At 44.9% G+C, this 20,947-nt stretch overlaps 1 protein-coding gene across 1 annotated transcript in view; it reads right to left on the reverse strand.

Annotated features, from left to right (window-relative positions):
* Positions 1-20,947, reverse strand: part of ABCA13 (ATP binding cassette subfamily A member 13) — a 345,676-nt gene that overhangs the window by 194,876 nt on the left and 129,853 nt on the right. The window contains exons 29-34 of the mRNA XM_054991725.1: positions 16,208-16,508; positions 13,538-13,652; positions 9,202-9,531; positions 6,791-6,860; positions 4,738-4,872; positions 3,212-3,349 (exon numbers count right to left, since the gene is read on the reverse strand). Coding sequence (XP_054847700.1) covers positions 3,212-3,349; positions 4,738-4,872; positions 6,791-6,860; positions 9,202-9,531; positions 13,538-13,652; positions 16,208-16,508 — 1,089 coding nt within the window. The remainder of the gene's footprint in view (positions 1-3,211; positions 3,350-4,737; positions 4,873-6,790; positions 6,861-9,201; positions 9,532-13,537; positions 13,653-16,207; positions 16,509-20,947) is intronic.

Here is a 20,947-nt window from a genome sequence, read left to right on the forward strand (position 1 = left end):
ATTTGGGCAAGCAAAAAGATATGGTAACTTCTTGTGATGAATGTAAATGAAGATTAAACTCAGGGTTTTGGGTTCTGCCTACCAGTTGAGTGACATCCTCCATTGTGGAGGAGTCCTTCCTCCATAGAAAATGTTCTTCTGGCACCAGATGCTAGAGGAACATGCTCCAGAACAAAGGGCCATGCTGTGCTACTGGAAGAGAAGTACAGGATCCCAGACAAGAACTACATAAAATATGTGGACTCAGAAGAGTGAGAAGCTGTCTAGGGCAGCACTGTTAATAACCTACCAGTTACTACAAGAAATTGTCTAGTCTTTCTTCTGCATAATGCAAAACTGGTAAAAAGAAAGAGCCTTCCGATCCTACTGTCCCTGAAACGGTAAAGAAGTTTATTGCCTTCTGCCAGAAGAGGAGTTTATTAGTTTTATTTATAATATTTATAAATTGCACAGTCTATCTGAAGACACTCAAGGCAATATACAGACTTGAGAGTAGCTGTAGCCCAAGCAATAAAGCAAAGCTGAAGGGAAGGAGATAGAGAGGATGAACCAATTGTTTGGGGGAATGATATTCTTCTGCATCAGAGTCCGACTCCATCAGCGAAGCTGTCATTTAACATGCAGGTTTTTACATGCAGGGAGCAGATCTCTGGCGGCTTTTGAATTTTGCGCTGCATAAGTAAGGCAATAACAACACAAAAAGCTCCAGATAGATGGCTGTCGCCCTTGACCTCCTGTATAAACGAGGGAGCCATTTCAAGGAAAATCGAGTTTTGTCTTATTACGGGGAATCGTATCACACAGTGTGGAGGTGGGCAGCATGTGTTTCTTTGTCCACAGACATTTAATGAATATATATATATATATAGGGAGAGTGGGTTATGCTTAGGGGGCGAAATCTAATTCTAAGCAGAAGAACATATACGGAACAGGTAAGAAGCTTAATACAGAAACAAGAAAATGAGAAAATTGGCTGCAGAAAGTGGAGCAGGGAGGGGGGAGAGTTCTCCAAAAGAGAGTTATTAAAATGTGAGCACAAGAATCACAATGGGAAAGCGTTCAAACAATAAAAAAGAGAAGGAACTTTACAACACCACAAACTTTATGAAGTCACATCAAACGCAAGTGCAGCTGCCAGTAAGCCTGGAAAAAAATCCATCCTGGCCATTTTTTGTACCAGTTACCACCAGATTGGCTTTGCGGGAAAAAAATATAAATCTGGAGTAGTTGTCATTCTTTTGAATAAAACTGATTTTTTTTCTTTAGCAGCAGGATTTTTTAAACTGTGCCAGATTTTTAGATCTCAGCCAGACTGTGCCGTCTCTCACACAACTGAAAATGGCAAGAGCTTACATATGGTTCCTCCTTACAACCTGGAGGGTTTGCCCCGTTCATGTAATGTGGCAGCTGCTATAGGAGTTGAAAAGCTGTTATCCACACTAGAAGCCAAGTGCAATACCTTGTAAGAACACAAGAACAGCTATGCATTATCAGACCAGCAGCCCCCGCAGTCCAAAATTCCTGTATCAGAAAGTGACTAAAACAGGGTTGCACTTACCTGTGTTGTTCATCGAATGGTCTTCTGTGCAGGCACACATGGGAACTGCATGCACAGGTCAGCTGCAGACATTCCAAAGTTCCTAAAGGTGTGATATGCTTGTCTAGCCTTTTTGTGTGCTTTCCCCCAACTTGACCAGGAGGGCCAACAAAACGGCATATCCATAGGGTTGCCTACCTCTAGGGGGTGGGTGGAGATCTCCCAGAATTATAACTGATCTCCAGGCTACAGAGATCAGATCTCCTGGAGAAATAGCTTATTTGGAGGGTGGACTCTATGGCATTACACCCCACTGAAATTCCTCTGCTCATCAAGTCCAGCCCTCCCCAGGTTCCATCCTCAAAATTCCCAGAAATTTCCCAACCAGGAGCTGGCAACTCTACTTATCTACCAAAGCCTTTTTTAAAAGCCATTTATGCTAGCGGACATCACTGTGAAAACTACAGCAGTAGACCCCACAATTTAATTACTCATTAAGTACTACACTTGATCTTAGCCAAAAGGCCCAGAAGCTTTCTAAGGCTAAGAGGCAAAGCCCTTCTAAGAGGCAAAGAGGAAATAGACAAACCTTCTGAGCAGGGATCTCCCTGGCTCTGTAGAGACGGGGAAATTGACAAAGCCTTCTGATCTCTTTTAAAACTCAGCTTCCCAGCTAACATTGCGACTCCTTTCATGTGCTCCTCCTCGTGTGATCTTGGAAGCTAAGTAGCATGGCCCTGGTTAGTACTTGTATAGGAAATCTAGAGTTGCTAGCTATGGAAAGGCAGGCAAGGACAAACCATGTCTGAATGTTTCTTGCCTTGAAAATCCTATGGGGTTGCCATAAGTCGGCTGCATCTTGACAGCAAAACAGGAACTTGGGTAGGGTCGCTGATTTACGGTCTAATTTCCATAATTCTATGTTTCTCATGATAACAGGAAATGAACAATGTAACAAAAATGTTTCAAAGGGATACTGAAAGGCAGGGCAGCAGCACAGCAAATAGAAGAAACGTGAATTTATAATGCACAATTACAGCTTATAGTGCAATTGTGATTAATCAGGAGGAATAATTACAGATATTGCATTGCAAATATCAACACAACAATTCTTTTTCAAGTTAACAAAACCATAAGATGCTTTAAAATAAAATTAAATTATAGATGCAGGAGTAGGCACAGAGGCAGATGACTACTAAATAGAGATGGGCACGAACCGAAATACGAACCACAATTAAGCACGAACCAGGCCGGTTCATGGTTTGCAAACCATGGTTCATCAGATCCCATTTCTGATGAACCGCCACGAACTTTTAGATCGGTTCATTTGGTTTGTTTTTTGGTTTATCACTGCAGACAGCCTGGTGCCAATCAATCAGTTTCCTAGGCAACAAGGGATGGACTTCCTGCAGACCTTCTGCTGAGCCAGAAGTGAACTTCTGCTGGCCCGGAAGTGATTATTTTCTGAGCCGGATGTGACATTTTCATGAACCAAACGAACCAGCTCGCGAACCAGGGGCAGGTTCGTGAAAGTTCGTGGTTCGCCTGGTTCATGAAATTTGATGAACCACGAACCACATGGTTTGGGTTTTTTCCCGGTTCGTGCCCGTCTCTACTACTAAACCAGTATGTTGTATAGCAAAAGGAAGGAATACTTAAGAATAGATCACATACCTATTCCCTGGAAGGTTTCATTCACAAAAAATAAAGTAGGATTAAAGGAAGACTGCTTTTTGCTTCTGAGACTGCACATGTTCTTCCAGAAAGAGAGGGTAAAGGGGAAATACCATGACCTTTTCAACCCGAACCTTCCTAGAAGTCAGATACAAGAATGGAATCAAATACTTGTGTGTATGTTTTCAGATATAAATAAGGCATGTACATTATGTATAACCATATGTAGCTCTTACCCCAGCTGTCCTCCACCAGAAATTATTGGACAAGAGGCCATCTTTATTGAAATTCATTGCAAGTGGCAAGAGGATATGAAGGCAGGACTATCCCAGGCACAGACTATCAAGAGTCTAATTAATTTGTTCCCAACACGACATACATGTCTCAACGCAGTTCTAATTGTGGATAAATTAATTGTAAAGGCTGCATAACTGAACCCACACTGGGATAGACATTCCATTCAAAGCAATGCAATAGAGTCAGGAAGTAATACAGCATCATCTATAAAACATGTCACACCTCAAAACTGAGGGGAGAGGGGAGAAAAGTTGTGACAAAGGTGTGATGGGCCATTGGTTGAAACATGGTAGTGAGACAAAGGAATGGGTTAAACAGCCCTCTGCAAGTGGAACATTCTTTTCAGATGGTCAAAAGACATGCTGGATTTCCTTGGCTCAGTTAGGAGAAAAGTTTAAGAGAGGCGCTGTAGTGCCGAACAGAAGAGCAGATCTACAGTGATATATAGCTTTAAACCTGGGTTCCCCAATGTGGTGCCTGTGGGCACCATTGCACCCGCTGACACTTTCCCTGGTACCTGCCAAGTGTTTTTAGAAAGTGGATATGGCCAGATGGGGTTTTTGCCAAGCATGGCTTCCGATGGGCAACTGGAGATTTGGTTGGCTGTGCAGATTTTTCAAAAGACTGCTTTGGTAGAAACTGCTTCCACTGCACAAGTATCTTCACTGTGCGACTGAAGGTAAGCTGTAGCAACCATTTTGTGGCCTGCCTCTTGCAGCCGCCATTTTGTGGCAGCTGTTCTATGACTGCCCCCACTACACTGTGTCAGAATTCCAAAGGTGCCCACTGGCTCAAAAAGGTTGGAGACCCAGGACTAAAGCATTTGGGTTCAGAGACAGGTGGTTTGTTAGTGTTATAGCTACCATTGTCCTCTCTGATACTAATGATATAGCACACTGCAGCCTTCCCATTTACCACATTTTCTTATGGCCCAGCTTCCAAATGTGAGTAAAGGCTGAATACGAACCTGAGCCAGTTCATAGGTGCACAGTGTAATCCTAAACAGACTTGCATTCTTTTGAGTCCGCTGAAGTTAATGGACTTAGAAGGGCAAAACTCTTTTTAGGATGACACTGCAGATGGCTTTTTATTTCGCACCCAACTTATCAAAGACTCTTTTAATTTCTCCCCACCTTAAATCAGTTATAGAAAAATGGAAGAGAAAATTACATAACCAGATACCAAGAAGAAAAAGGGAAAGATGGAGCAGGGTGTCTCTCTATTCTTACCAGGAATAACATTGCTGAAATACCATCCGACTATAAAATAGATGACGGAGTCAAACAGAATCATCCAGCATGCCCATCCAAAAGTCAGGGGCCCTCCTTTTGCTAAGGGCTGGTAAATGTTGTTCCAATGAATTCCTAACAACAAACGATAAAAGGTAAGAGGAATGCTGCTCTTAAAGCACTCCAGCCAGCTTCGGCTCTCACTGTTGATTGGCGGCTGCAGCTTCATGGGCCAGACAGCCTCTTGTCTATCACAGCAGGTTAGGATGAGAGAGAATAACCAACCTAAGGTCACCCAGAAATTTTCATGCCAGCGTGGGGATTTGGATCTCAATCTTCCAGATCCCATTTGGACACTCTAAACATTACACCGTACTGGTTCTCGGGGGAGAGGAAAAGAGAAATTGTAATGTTATACCTGAAACCAGACCAAGTGAGGCCAACCAGCAGGATTATTTTGAGGAGGGGACCTGACAAAGTACAATATCACAACATGAATTCTGATTGAATGCCTGGAAATAACATCGCAATGCTCAAGGCATTCCTCTATGGTAAAAATCATAGAGATTTGGTGAATTCCTAGAGTGTTGTGACATCACTTCTGGGTACAACTAGAAGGAACGTTGCAACCATGTTGCTTCCTGCTCCCTATTTGCTCCCGCAGGGTTTGGAGCTCAGGGGATGGGAGATTGGCTGCTGCCCCTGGCCAAATGGTGTCCCAATGAATACTGAGCTTTCCTACTAAAAGCACATAATAAACTATAGCAATCACCCTAAAATGATACTAATGCACATGATCAGATGCAACTGCTAAACTCAAGGGGCATCTAATGTTGAGTATAGCCTAGACGGAGAGCACATGGGAGTGACATGGAAGCCATTTTGAGCTCCCTGGAGGAGCAGGGGAGAATAAATAATAAACCTACCAAGATTTTATTTATTTTGAATACATATAATTTGCTTCACAGGCAAAGCTCAGAAGGCAACTCACAAAAATATTATACATGCAATTAAAAACAGTAAACCACAGCAACACTAAGCGCATCGGCAATATTAAAATTTTGATAGCCACCATTAACAGACAGCAAAGCAGGAGCTACCACAATAGCTGAGCAGGACAAAATGAAATAAAGCCCAGGACAACAACAATGGCTGTTTCCACACATCTTACCTTTTGCCGGCACATCGCGGAAGACAGCATCTTCGCGCATGAAATCATGCCAGGAAGACACTGTTATCATGTGAAATTGCGCGAGAAGATGCTGTCTTCTGCAATAACAGCGTCTTCCTGGTACAATTTTGCATGTGAAGACACTGCCGCAATGTGCCAGCAAAAGATAAGACATGTGGAAACAGCCAATGATTCACTTGGAGCCTAAAAAAGAATTAGCACTGGGTCAATGGGCATGGGGATGAAGTACTATACGGAGAAGGTCCTTGAACTCCTGGCCACACACCTTGCCTTCAAAAACACACAAAATGGTGCCTCCGACAACGATACCAACAACTGGGCAGGGGGTTCTTAAGATACCCCAATCCCAGGCCATTTACGGCAAGAACCAGCATTTGGCTCTCAGGAATGATCTGGCAAGCAGTGAAGACTTTTCAGTATTGGGAAGGAATTTTCCAGGCAGTTTTATCACTCAGCAATCTTGCAGCTCCATTCCAAACCAATTATATGCATGTGTCTAAGTTGCTTCTTTTGTGTATGCGTGTGCAATTGTCCCAGTCTAGGCTGGGCAGGTTGCCTACCATGGCAATCTCCTACGCCCCACTGGTCTCCCACAGCTCTGCCTGCTCTGGCAGCAGTAGAAAGTGGGTGGGGCTACTGTGACTTCTAGTCGCAGTATCTCCAATGCTCTAGGAATTTCTCCAATCTCTATGTTTTTACCATAGAGATTTGAGGAATTCCTAGAGTGTCACAGCACACTCCCCTTACCCTGGCCCTGACCCACCACCAAAGACTCCCATGATTGTCAGGTGCAGGCCTGGTGACCATATCACTGTCCCAAACAAATTAAATTAAGGTTACTTTTGTTACAAACCAGCTTACCTTGTTCTTGTCCTTCAAGTAAGGTAAGGAGAAACACTCCTTGCCCAAAGGCAGTTGTAGAAAGAAAGCACTGCAAAACAAATGGGAAGCTTTGCAGAACTAATACTATGGGGTGAAATGCACTGAACCACAATGAATGGTTGTACCTTCAAACAGAGGGAAAAATACATATCAGCCAAATAATAGATTTCCCAGTCCAGACTCCTGACTAGCATGCAGAACCTGTGCTTTTTAACAGAAATATTCTTGCCAGAATGAAACATCATGGGGATAGCCAATCGATTCCTGAAAGAGTTGCAACCTTACGGAGAGAAATATAAATCTATCACACTTTATAGCAGTATAATGCATAACATCAGAGAAGCGTATAGAGTAATTTATTTTCTCGCAAGGGGCAGTCATAAGGGACGCCTGGACTCCGAACTGGGCGAAGTATGCTGGTGCTAAGCAACTTCTCATTATTTCACAAGGAAATCAAAACAAGGCCACCGCGGGATCGAGAGGTAGCAAAACACCGAAGAATAGAATGTTCAGCACTGGAATTCCGCAGGGATGATATAATTCAAGCGCAATGGGAAAGGGGAACCAGTAGTCAACATAGAGAGAACCAAACCATTTTTTAAGAAAAGATTTTTTTCAAGAACCCATAACGAATTCAAGACATACACCAAATGGGACACGTGCCTTTACAAGCACGACTGTTATATTCTTTTTTAAAAAGTACATTGCCTGTCATAAAGAGTTGTTCAAAAACAAATCCCATGGGTAGTTTTTCACGGGGAACATCCCATGCACGTATCTCACGGGTGAGAACAGATGCGTCCTTATGCTGCTCTCATTGATTTCTGCAGGAAACGCTTCTGTTTGGTGTTACTCACTAGACATACCTTATGGAATTCTGTATGTTGCAGTTTCTCTCCTTGCATGCTGCTGTTTGGGAGACCAAATATCCTGTGTGCCCAGTGAATACTTCTTTCTTCCCCCCCCCACTCCAGTCCCTGGCATTTTGAAAGCCCCCCTTTGCAATAGAATTAGAAGCCCCACCCATAACAGAGTTCTTTTGATTTATTATAATTTCAAGTGTTTCTCATGTGTTGAACACAAACCACAAAGAAATAAAACATTATTTAACGTAGTGGTTTTCGAACTTCCCATTTCCTTTCCACAATCTTTTCCACATGCAATTGCCTGCTGAGGAACTTGTGTGTGTCGTAGAGGGTTCTAGGATGGAGTAGGAGGGATTATTGCAGTCTAGAAGGGTTAGCCATGTTAGTCTGTAGTAGCAAAATAGTAAAGAGTCCAGTAGCACCTTTAAGACTAACCAACTTTATTGTAGCATAAACTTTCGAGAGCCACAGCTGTCTTCGTCAGATGCATCTGACGATGCACCTGACGAAGAGAGCTGTGGCTCTTGAAAGCTTATGCTACAATGAAGTTGTTTAGTCTTAAAGGTGCTACTGGACTCTTGCAGTCTGTCTACTGCTCATGCCTGATGACAGACAGTGTAACCTAGAACACACACTGCCTCTCCACTGCTATTGCACATTTCAAGAGACAGTCCAAAGTAGTAGGGAAGCAGTCTTTCTGGAAGGAGTGTCTAAATTTATTTTATTCATTTTTATTTATTTGATCTTTTTTTTAGTTGCCAGTCACCCAAGAGTCTTGAGATGACTTTTAACATTCAACACTAGAACAAATTAGAGGGTTCTAGGATGAATTAGCAGGGATTAGTGCAGTCTAGAAGGGTTAGCCATGTCAGTGCCAAGCTACACATGACGAATGACACTTGAACGGCAAGTGGATTGAGTGGAGGGCAAGTGAACAGGGAGAAATACACTTGCCATTCAAGTGTCATTCGTCATGTGTAGCTTGGCCCTTAGTCTGTAGTAGCAAAATAGTAAAGAGTCCAGTAGCACCTTTAAGACTAACCAACTTTATTGTAGCATAAACTTTTGAGAGCCACAGCTCTCTTCATCAGATGGAATCACTCGGCTGGGACCAGGAGTGGACTAGATGGCAATGCCTGCCCTCTGCCTTCACCCAGCTGGGAAGAGGAATGAAGCAGGTGGCAATGCCCTTGCATCGCATCTGACGAAGAGAGCTGTGGCTCTTGAAAGCTTATGCTACAATAAAGTTGGTTAGTCTTAAAGGTGCTACTGGACTCTTTTCTATTTTGGATACAGGACAAAAATGATTTAGTTGGGATTTGGGAAACTGTGGGCCAAGCTACAAGTGACGAATGACACTTGAACGGCAAGTGGATTGAGTGGAGCGCAAGTGGACAGGGAGAAATACACTTGCCATTCAAGTGTCATTCGTCACTTGTAGCTTGGCCCTAAGACTCATGGAAGGAGGCAAAGACACCTTCAGCTCCGAAGCAGAAAGAGCAGAACAACTAAAGAAATGCTTACCACAAAGGTTTGGTTGGCAAAGCTCAGCTGGTTCTGGAGGACCAAGAGGATGACATAGGGCAAAAAACTGATCATGTACATCAGACTGGCACAAAGGGCCGCCGTGTTGGCAGAACTGAAGAACACGCTGAGCAGGTAGCTGAACATAGCAATCGAGACCCCAAAATCCAGGAAGAAAAGGAAGACGAGGAAGCAGTCGCTGTAGGCAAAAATGCCGCTCACTTTCAAGATGACAGTCAGAGCACAGCTGCTTATCCCAAGGACAACAAAGTTCTCCAGAAACCAGGCTAGAATGTGGATGCCTGGGGGCACGCCCATGGTCTTCATATACTGCCAGGGCAAAAGAATGGCATTATTGTTAACAGAAACGAAAGTATTTAAAAGTACTCCCAACCATGAGCCAATACTGATTTCTTTGGCCTCCCAAGGGGCTTTTCTGTGACAGCAACAACATATTTGGCATGCATATAGTGTTCGAAGAGCTTTACATGCATTCTTGGAACAATGGTGCATTTTATTATAGTTTTATTCTGCTCTTCTTCCAAAGAGTCCAGGTTGGTAAACACAGCTATTCTATTTTTATTCTCATTGCCATCATCCTGTGGGGTAACTTGGGTTGCTGAAGGTGGCTAAACTTGAACTTGGCTTCTGCCAGGCTAAGTCCAATACCCTAACCACACCACACAGGCGCTGTCTGGTAGGTCAATATTATTATCCCTGGACGATGTTGAACCTGAGATGTAGTGGTTTACCTAAGACCACCTAAGAAGTTCATGGTAGAAATGAGAGCTGAATCAGGGGCTTCCTATTTCATAGCTCACTTTCTTAGCTAATACATTATAGCAGCACACAACAGACAACTGCTCTTGGCTTCCTCCTTTCACCCTGCATAATGACAGTCATCTTTAACTGGAATTTCATATCCTTTTTAGCAGGGATATTCAACTGGTAGAGTCATCAACTACTTGGCAATGGCAGGGGACGTCCCAGTGATGCTTCCTGTCCTTGGTCTTATTCTATGGAGGGGCAGGAGGGAAATGGGAGGTAAAAACAGCATGGGACAGTACCAGAACAGGAAGTGATGTCATGATGCTCTAGGAATTTCAAAAACTTTATGTTAAAGTCAAAGAGATTTTTGAACTTCCTAGACCATCATAATGCCACTTCTTGTTTCAAAACAGGAAGTGGCACCATGATACTCGGAACTTCAAAAATATATATGATCTTATCATAAGGATTTTGAACTTCCTAGGATGTCATCATGTCACTTCCTTTTTCAAAAGAGGAAGTGGTTGTCAAGAAGTCTCCACACACACACAGACGAAAAGCCAAAATAGACAGCTGACATGTGGGGGATACTCATCAGTTTCCCGCAAGTTTCCATGGGAAATGTAGTGAGAAAGCACCTCTGTCAGGGAAAAGAGGGAGAATCCCCCCTTCTCCCTGACAGAGGTTCTTTCTCTAGGCATGTCATGTAGTCTACTTGGCTCTTCTCACTGCTGCCAGCGTGCTCGGCTCCTAAGTGCATTTAGGGGAGCAAGGGGTGCAGGAGCACGCTGGCAGCAGTGAGAAGGAGTCAAGCAGACGAGATGATATGCCTAGAGAAAGAACCTCTGCCAGGGAGACGGGAGATTCTCCCTCTTCTCCCTGACAGAGGTTCTTTCTCACTACTTTTCCCGTGGAAACTTGTGGGAAACTGACAAGTGTCCTCCACGTGTCAGGTGTCTTGTCTGTTTTGGCTCACAGACACACACACACACACCAATGCTCCTGGGGGATTATCAGCCAACAGTTAGAATCCTTATCAACTGGAGGCCAGCAGGGTCAAATGCAGCCCCCCCCAACCCTTTCTACTCCTCCCACAATGATCCTGCCAACTTTTCATTGCGGTGAGGCCAGTTTGAAATGTCACAGCTTTCGGCATGAACAGAGATAATACATTATTTCTGGCCCCAGGGAGACTCAGTTGGCCTCAACCAGGGCCAGGGCTTTTTCGGTCCTGGCCCCAACCTGGTGGAACTCTCTGTCTAAGGATACCCAGGCCCGCCAGGATCTTGCATCATTTCAGCGGGCCTGTAAGACGGAGATGTTCCACCAGGCGTATGGTTGAGGCCAGCATGAGATCCTCATTGAGCCTCCTACCAGCCTCCCACTAAGTGTGGGGTTATACAGTGTCCGCCGTCCGGCTGACCAACATATGGGTACAGCACAGGGCTATGTCATGCCCATTCGTTAGCTGACCCACATATGGGTTGCAGTACATTATCTGTCCGCTTCCTTCCCCCTGTATGTTGATGGGCAGGAATCTGGAATGGACCCCATCTTGGGACACTTATTATCTGTTTGTTGATTTTATGATGAACTGTTGTTTTATGAATTGTTTTAAATATTTGTATTATATTTTTATAACTGCTGTACCTCACCCTGAGCCTGCTTGCGGGAAGGGCGGGTTAGAAATGTATTAAATAATAATAATAAATAATAAATAATTGTTTCTAAACTGTGCAGTATCTAACGGCATACCAAATCCTCCCTTCCCTCCTTTTCCTCCCCTGCCCTCATGAGACAGTCATACCATATCAGCAGGTCGCTGCTGCTCCAATCATGACAAAGTTACTCTTCTAAACCTAGGACATCAGCAGCAGTTAGTAAACGTTCGAAGGAGCTACGTCACTGGGACAGTCTCTCAGGAATCCTGGTCTCTGAGGTAATTACCCCATCTTGGTCCACGAGTGCTAAGCTATTGATTTTATACAGTTTCTGTGCAGTGGATTCTGTTTTGTGATTTTTCTACACAAAACAACATACACTCTTTCTCTTTCTTGATTTAAAACACTTAAAATCTTGGACCATGGCAGGTGGAGTTTAAATTATAAACGACTGTCCCTATTGAAGAAAAGCAGTGATATAATCCAACGCCTGTCTCTTCTTCCAAACTTTAAGGAAGGGGAGCAACTAGGTACAGAAGCAAGCTTCTTTCATCTGTGGATAAAATTGTCAGTGGCACTTCTTTCGTGACAGTGAGGGACAGTATTGTGTAGCAGTTAGACTATCAGACTAGGAGCTGGGAGACCCAGGTTCAAATCCCTACTCTGCCATGGTGGCTTGGGTCAGTCACACACATTCAGCCTAACCTACTTCACAAGGTTGTTGTAAGAATAAAATGGAGGAGAAAGGCATGGAATAGATGAAGTAAATAAATTACGGTCTTTGGAACGTAAGAAATAACCACATGTCAAATAGTAGAACGGGGAGAGGGAGCTTATTTGGGCTGTGCATAACTGAAGAAGGATCATCCTTATAAGCACTTCTGTTCTGGCGACTGAATGGGAGGGCTGGGAAGCTGCTCCCATGTCCCACCCCAGCTGCCTGCCGTGCCTGGCCCACAGGTGCCTGGCCAGGAGCGCATGCTGGCAGCTGCAGTGCAGGACAACTGAGCAGGAAGCCTCCCAGCCCTCCCACTCAGTTGCCCTGTGCCACTGCCACCAGCACACAGCTGTGGGCCAGCCAGGCATGCCAGGCGGCCAGGGCAATGCGGGGCAACTGAGTGGGAGGGCTGGGAGGCCACCTGCGCGCCATCCTAGCTGCCTGCCTCGCCAATGGGGCAGCCATCTGCCCCATTGCCAATGGGGAAGCCCTGCATGATGATGTCACATGCGGTGATGTCATCATGCAGTCTGGGTGCGTGCACACGTGCTTTGCACGCGCGCACATGTGGACAACAACACCCCTGAAGCTGCCCCCTGGTGCAGGTATCTTGCCTCAGGTGCCCGAAAACCTGGCACTGGCCCTGGGGGAAGGGGAACCCCTGCTCCCACCCTCCTCCCTCTGCCACCACTCACCTGGCTGGTGGGGAGGAAAGGTGGGGTATAGGCCTCCAGGGTGCACTCCTGGGGTGGTATAATGTCTCTCCCAGGAGTAACATCATTGCGCTGCCCCAAGAGTGCTCCCACACTTTGCAGCGAGCAGATGTGGGCCCCAAATGGGCCAAATTAGGCCCGTTTGGTGCCCATATCAGCTCACCGCAAAGAATGGGAGTACTCCCGGCCCTGACGTCACTTCCTAGATGTCCAAAAAGATGAGTACCGGGTTCATCCCGCCCCCGGCTGAGAGGGAAACTGGCAAGCCTAGGCTGAGTGTCGCTACCAGCAAGACCATAACAGCTCCACAACTCAGTTGAACATTATTGCTGTAGATTGTGATATAATTGTCTGTTATTGTTTTGTGTGTTTGTTTAGTAAAACTGTCTGGACATCTTAGGTCATGTTTTCTGAAACTTCAAGAGCAAAGGCCTTTTAAGTGATCTGCTCGGTTATAAAGGGCAGCAATTTCATACCTCTTCAAGATGCATTTCTCTCTCATAAACAAGTTTCCGGACCATGCTTGCCACAGAGACCATCCACGTCAGCATCATTATAAGTGGGAAAAAGAAGCCAATGTTGTTCAGGAATCTGTAAGTAGGAAAATATTCTTAAATTCCTAAAGGATGGTTAGAAACAAAATATTAATAACTTTTAAGCACTTGCAGTGGGTATGCTCAGATATGACTGAGGGAGCAATACTCACAACGAAGACACTGTTTCCCATTGGCCTTCATGATTTAAAATGGTACATTTAATAAACAATTATGGTTTCTATCTTTTAAGGACATTAAGGGTGGCAGATAGATATTTATTCAGACATTTTAAGTGAATTTCTCCCCAATGGGAACTCAAAGCAACGTCTCGCTTCCTCCATCTTATCCTCACGATAACCATCTTGTGAGATAGGTTAGGCTAAGAGGGAATTACTGACCCAACTCCACCAGCAACCTACCATGGTAAAGTGGGGACCTGAACCTCGGTTGCCCAGACTTCAGAGCCAAACTACAAGTGATGCCTGACACAAGTTGGACACTTGTCAGCTTCCCTCAAGTTTTGGCGGGAAATGTAGGCGTCCTGGTCTTGCAGCTTGGCTCTCCGACTGCTGCCCAATGGCCTTTTCAACTGTCACTTGTCCAACATTCCGCCAAGCTGCCTACATTTCCCACCAAAACTTGAGGGAAGTGTCCAACCTGTGTCAGGTGTCACTTGTAGTTTGGCTCTTAGTCTAACCATTACAACTTTCAAGTTGCCAACATGGCCGATGAGACATCGAGTGGGAAGGAGGACTCGGCTGGCACTGCTGAACAGCAGCCAACAGAGATAGGGCCACATGTTGATTAACAACAATTGATGGGCCAACAGCGCATCACATGACATAGTGCAGAATTTCAGTGTCATCTGCTCACACAAAATGATGGTGACCCTTCACCAGCCATGCACATAAGCAGTGCTGACGGACTCATCCACTATCTCAGCAGTTATGCAGGGTTCTTCTCTGGTAAGGACATGCAGCCTCTCCCACTGAGCTGCTACTTGGTAGCCTGGTGGGGTAAACTAAAGGCAATGAGCAAAATACACTCGATAAAGCTGGGATGATATTCGGCTCACACAACGGATCATAAAGCGGAATTTCAGAGGCATATCGGTCTTCTCAAAGAGCTACAAGGATACCACTTCCCCCATATGCTTCAGGATTGGAGTACCTCACATGTATATATAAACTTAATGGCTACACTCTGCAATCTCTCTGCCCTCCACATAAGGAACACCGCTTTATGTCCTTATGAGGAAAACAGAACAGAGAGAGGAGACAGGTCAGGTCAAAGAGAAATGAAAATGTAAAACAAAATGCAAGAAAATCCTTTCCCCCACCCCACTCGTTACAGGATGTTTAAATAGGGAATTTGTTTTGTTTTTATATTAATTACTATAATTACAAAATACCCCATTTTTATAATTATGGTAACTGATAATGTAAGAAATGCACAGATCTAGGATTCTTCCCCCACCACCCTGCCAAGTGGCAGTGAGCAGAGAAAAGCTGTAATGGCAACAACTCCAGCAGCCATTTTAACTTCTTCCTCTCAGACAGCAACAGGAGGAAAATGGCCCCTTCTCCAAACATTAACTCTTTACAAACAGTGTAATCATTTTGTATACTTTTAACCACAGGAAAGAAGGAACGCATAGTTTGCTGCACTATTTTTAAAGAGAGCGGGAACAATAAAGCAGTGAGGAGCAGGGCTTTTTTTCAGGGGGAATGCGGGGGAACGGAGTTCCGGAGCCTCTTGAAAATGGTCACATGGTCGGTGTCCCCGCCCCCTGATCTCCAGACAGAGGGGAGTTTAGATGGCCCTCCATGCTGCTCGGCGGTGCGGAGGGCAATCTGTCTGGAAATCAGGGGGTGGGGCCACCAGCCATGTGACCATTTTCTCAGCGGGCAACCCACTGAGTTCCACCACTTCTTTCCCCAGGAAAAAAGCCCTGGTGAGGAGGATTATGTTCTCTGGGAGTGGATGCAGCCACTGGGGTGAGGCTATGAGATGGGTAGAGCAGTGGCATGTTGGGAATGCCTACTGCCACTGATGCTTCAAGTGGCAAAAGGTCTAGAGCCACTACTAGCCATGCTCTGCAGCCACCACTGGGGGAACTGGGGCCAGTCACACTCTCAGAGCCCATGTAACTTTATTAGGGGCTGTTTCCGCACATCTTAAAGGGACAGCCCACTCACCAAATGCTGCCGGCTTTCCCCCTTCACTCCAGACATCTCCATTTTCAAAATGATAGCAAGCTGTTTGGCTTCTGTTTTGTCAGTGCCTTTTTGGGGACGGCATGAAAGTGCATTCCCAGAAAAGGTGCCGACAAAACAGAAGCCAAACAGCCTGCTATCGTTTCGAAAATAGCAACGTCTGGAGTGAAGGGGGAAAGCTAGCAGCATTCAGTGAGTGGACTGCCCCTTTAAGGACATGTAGAACTGGCCAGGGTCATTCTGAGGATACAACGAGTGGGAGGAGCTATCTTTGGAGGACACACTGGACAAAACAAAAAATGTGGGAGGAGGAGATGAAAGTGATGAACACTTGCTCAGTTTCTCAGGAGGACATCACAAGCAGCCCCAAGTCCAAAACAACCAGGCTACTTACAGATCACTGGTGTGGCATGGGTATGGCATAGCTTGAACTTGTATCCCTGCATCCAGTGTGTCGACTCCAGTGTGCACTGAAATGATGGCTCTTTCTATCATATCTTGCAAAGGAATGAAGATGTGGTTATATTTGAACCCATCAGCCGGCAAGTTCTGAGGGTGGGCTTTCCACACCGGGTTCTTGATGAGGTCGGTCCTCAGGCTGTACAGGATGCTAGTCCGAATGGTGTACGAGACGTTTTTGGGGAACTCATGATTGGTTCCAGCTTTCTCTTGGATGGAAGCATTAAATATAACACCTACATGAAAGATGGAGATGATGATGTCTTAATAGCAGGAAAAGGGCAGCTCTCAAATTAATATTTGCATGTCTTGGATTATTTTTTATTATGCTGAATACTTTGGAGACACCATTTTTTACTTAATATAGACTTTCTGTATACTGTGCAGATGTAAATTTAATACGGGAGAGAGAGATGTTAGCCTGACCATCTTGCTTTTACATCTCACTAAATTTTAACAATATTAAGAGATATATGAACATAACAATGGCTTTTCTGGATAGGCTTGCCATTTTCCCACTGGAGGAAGGGGATGTCCCTCCCCCAATATGTCCTTCCCACTGCCGCTTAGCTGGGCTGTGGGAGAAAAATGGGAGTGAAACAAGGTGGGGGCAATGGCCAGTGTCTCAACTTATAGAAGTCACTTCTGGTGTGACTAGAACTGACAGTGTGTCACTGGCAACCCCTTTTCTGGCATGACTGGAAGTGATGTCACCATGTCACCAGCAACTCCCTAGCATTCAGTTAAACCACAGAGTTTCGGCCAAATGCTAGAGTGTTGCTAACAGTGTAATGTTGTTGCTAGCAAGGCCCCCCTCTCCAGCTGGTTACCAACCTTATTCTGAAAGTCCTATTTCTAGACCAGACTGTTACCCAAGTAGTCTACATGACTATTGGAGCACACACACACCCCGTCAGTGTGTCAACTATGGACACATGTAGCTGGGCAAATTATGGGAGCCTGCTTAGGTATACCAGAGTCTCAGATGTGGGCAGAGCCTCATATCAGAGTGGGGAGGTTCCCAGAAACAAGCAAGCAGAACACAGAATAAAATTAAAATCTTTATTGAGAAACTAATAGAACAGATAAATGGCAGGAGGTACACAAGAATATAAGCATGCCTGCAAGCACAGAGAAAGTAAAAACACTAAACTTAACACCTAACATCTAAATAATAAACGCGGGGGGGGGGGGGATGAGAGGATACAACCTGTCCTGTAGAGTGTGGAAATCCTGTAGGGATCTAATGTGGCTAGCAGAAGGACTGTAGAGACAGACCAGCTCATGTCTCCAAGGGAGAGTGTGCCGATTCGTACAGGAGCAGTAGCTGGGCACAATCAGCTGCAAAGTATTGGGGATTTGGGGACTGTATTTATAATACAGATGCTCATGATCTGGAATGTGCTGGTCATAAGATGGGACAATGATGAGTGAACAAAAGACAGGGAGTAGCAAAGGGCTCTCTGGGAGGGTGATGGGTCTGTGAGAAAGCCGAGTACCTGCTAGATCCTGCCCCTGCATTAGGTAAAAGCACTGAGTCATTACTGACCCATGGGGGGACGTCGCACCACGTTTTCTTGGCAGACTTTTTTACAGGGTGGTTTGCCATTGCCTTCCCCAGTCATCTACACTTTACCCCCAGGAAACTGGGTACTCATTTTACCGACCTCGGAAGGCTGGAAGGCTGGGTCAACCTTGAGCTGGCTACCTGAACCTGGCTTCTGCCGGGATCAAACTCAGGTCGTGAGCAGAGCTTGGGCTGCAGTACTGCAGCTTACCACTCTGCGCCACAGGGCTCTTACAGTCTGTGAGAAAGCCGAGTACCTGCTAGATCCTGCCCCTGCATTAAGGCTATCAGAAAAGCCAATTCTGGAGAATCGCCCAAGTTTAAAGCTGGGAGGAGGCTGATATTGAAAAGGGGAGTTTTCCTGGTTTGCATAAAAGTTGAAAATGCCACCCCATTTATCTCTAGTATCTACTATTCACAGTGGTAAATTGCCTTTGTAGTTGAAGGTTCCATTTCATTATTGGGCTAAGAACAACTGATAGCTCCATCTTCTAGGAAACCATCAAATACTTTGTAAAAAGCACCTGGTTTTCTTATATGTTGAATCACTGGAATTGTTGATGCGAATTTGAAACTAAATTCATCCACCAACCACTTCCAAAGAATTAAGAGTTCTGGGGAAATGGTTCTTAAATTAGTATGAAGAAAACAACAACAAAAGGGGAAATGCTGTATCATCAGTCCCAAAGGAGGAGGATGGTTACCAAGCAGACCTCTGGCTCTGTGAATGCTCTGCACTAGAGACGGGCAGGAACCAAAATACGAACCAAAATTCATGACGAACCAGGCCGGTTTGTGGTTCGCGAACCAGAGGTTCATCGGATCCCATTTCTGATGAACCATCACGAACTTTAGGCTGGTTCGTTTGGTTCGTTTTTTGGTTCGTCACTGCAGACAGCCTGGTGCTGATTAATCAGTTTCCCAGGCAACAGGGGATGGACTTACTGCAGACCTTTTGCTGACCCAGAAGTGACCTTCTGCTGGCCTGGAAGTAACAATTTTCTGATCTGGATGTGACGTTTTCATGAACCAAATGAACCGGTTTGCGAACCTGGGGGCAGGTTCGTGAAAGTTCATGGTTCATGAAATTTGATGAACCACGAACCATGTGGTTCATTTTTTTCTTGTTTGTGCCCATCTCTAGTTAGAAGTATTTCACATCACCTGCTACTGGTCCTTTTTAACTGCAGGTGCTGGGGACTGAACATGAGAAGCAGATGCTCCACTGTTGAGCCACAGCCCTCTCCAATGTCCCCAATATTAATCTTGTTTCTGTTATCTACTCACTCAGTAAGTGCCCTGCTGCTCTCTTTCAAGGCTCAGCTCTCCAGTTAGAATAGCTGGGTCATAATTCCGAGGGCAAAGAATACAAGGGAAAAATGCATGTGAATGTATGACAAATATTAATGCATCAACGACAGTCTTTGCCAGCACAACTGCCACGTTCTGCCCTTGCCTCTTTGTCTCTTTCCATTGGGGAATTGTTTCTGTGCAGTTTAATTGTTTTATTGCCTCTTGCTTTTATGGCCCCTGGCCTATAGCAAGTGGACAACTTAATCTTTGTTGCCTGCCAGAAAACTGGCCTGCAAAGGTCTTTACATCGGGTTGTCAAAAATAGGCTTAAAATCTGCATCTTTCCTCTCTTTTATTTTGTAACATCTGACCTGATGAAGAGTTTTGGGGAACTGGAAAGCTTGCACACTGTTATGTGTCATGGGGTTGTTCCTTATGAAAGGTATTGTGTGTGTTATATTTTTGTCTCTCTATCCATGCCTTTCAAAATTTAGTTTCAGGTGAGTAGCTACGTTGGTCTGGATTAGAACAACACAATTTGTGTCCAGCAGCACCTTAAAGACCAACAAGATTTTCCAGGGTATAAGCTTTCAAGAGTCAAGCTTCCATCATCAGATACAAGTAGGAAAATTTCAGGTTTCAAAATCTAGAACAGATTTAATGCCTTATTTACTACTATAGATTGCTTACTGAACAGAAGCTCCATCAATGAGCAGTCCAGAAAAGTTTATATTCACACACGCCCCACACTCACACCGATTTCCCCGTGTTTTCTGTAAACACTGATGAAAATTTTGAAGTGATATTAAAAGTATATCACATTCAATAATCTTCCTATTTCCCAGAGGTGTGCACCCATATCACTTAATTTCCCCCTTAGTATCCTTAGAGGTTTGTGCAATGTACAGAGCAGATGGACATTGTTGGCACATGAGGGCATGTATCACGTTGGAGGATGAGCAGCTGTAAGAGCTAGAGATAGTGTCACTGACCAATACTCATATCTACATGCTTCCAGCTACCACCCAAAACATACTACTCGGTCGATTGTCTACAGCCAAGCCTTACGTTACAATTGTATCTGATCCAATGCTCTTGACTGGGACTCCCATTTAAGAGATTTACAACAAGCATTTTTGGGGCTACGGTACCCACCAAATGAAGTGAGGAAACAAATCGAAAGGGCAGACTAGTACCCAGAAACAGCCTGTTCCAGGACAAACCTAAAGGAACTAACAATGGAACATCACTGGTTGACACCTATAGTTCCCAGCTCAAACCCATCCAACGTATCATCAGTGATCTACAACCCATCCTGTAAAATGATGCCTCTCTCTCACAAGCCCTGGGTGGAAGACCGCTCCTTGCCTACAGACAGCCCCCCAACCTTAAACAACTCACCTGCAACCATGAATCGGCTAGCAGAGTCACCAGCACAGGTACCAGACCCTGCAACAGACCCAGATGCCAGCTCTGCCCTCATATCTACCCAGGAAATACAATTACAGGACCCAATGGCATTAACTACACTATCTCTGGCTCTTACAGCTGCTCATCCTCCAATGTGATATATGCCCTCATGTGCCGACAATGCCCATCTGCTCTGTACATTGGACAAACCAGCCAACCTCTGCGCAAAAGAATAAATGGACACAAATCTGACATTAAAAATGGCAACATCCAGAAACCAGTGGGAGAACGCTTCAGTCTACCAGGACATTCCATCAAGGATTTAAAGGCCTCTGTAGTTCAACAGAAACCTTTCAAAAACAGAATCCAACGGGAAGCTGCTGAATTGGAATTCATATGTAAATT

The sequence above is a fragment of the Eublepharis macularius genome, chromosome 11 (genome assembly GCF_028583425.1).
Source record: "Eublepharis macularius isolate TG4126 chromosome 11, MPM_Emac_v1.0, whole genome shotgun sequence".
NCBI classification, from domain to species: Eukaryota; Metazoa; Chordata; class Lepidosauria; order Squamata; family Eublepharidae; genus Eublepharis; species Eublepharis macularius.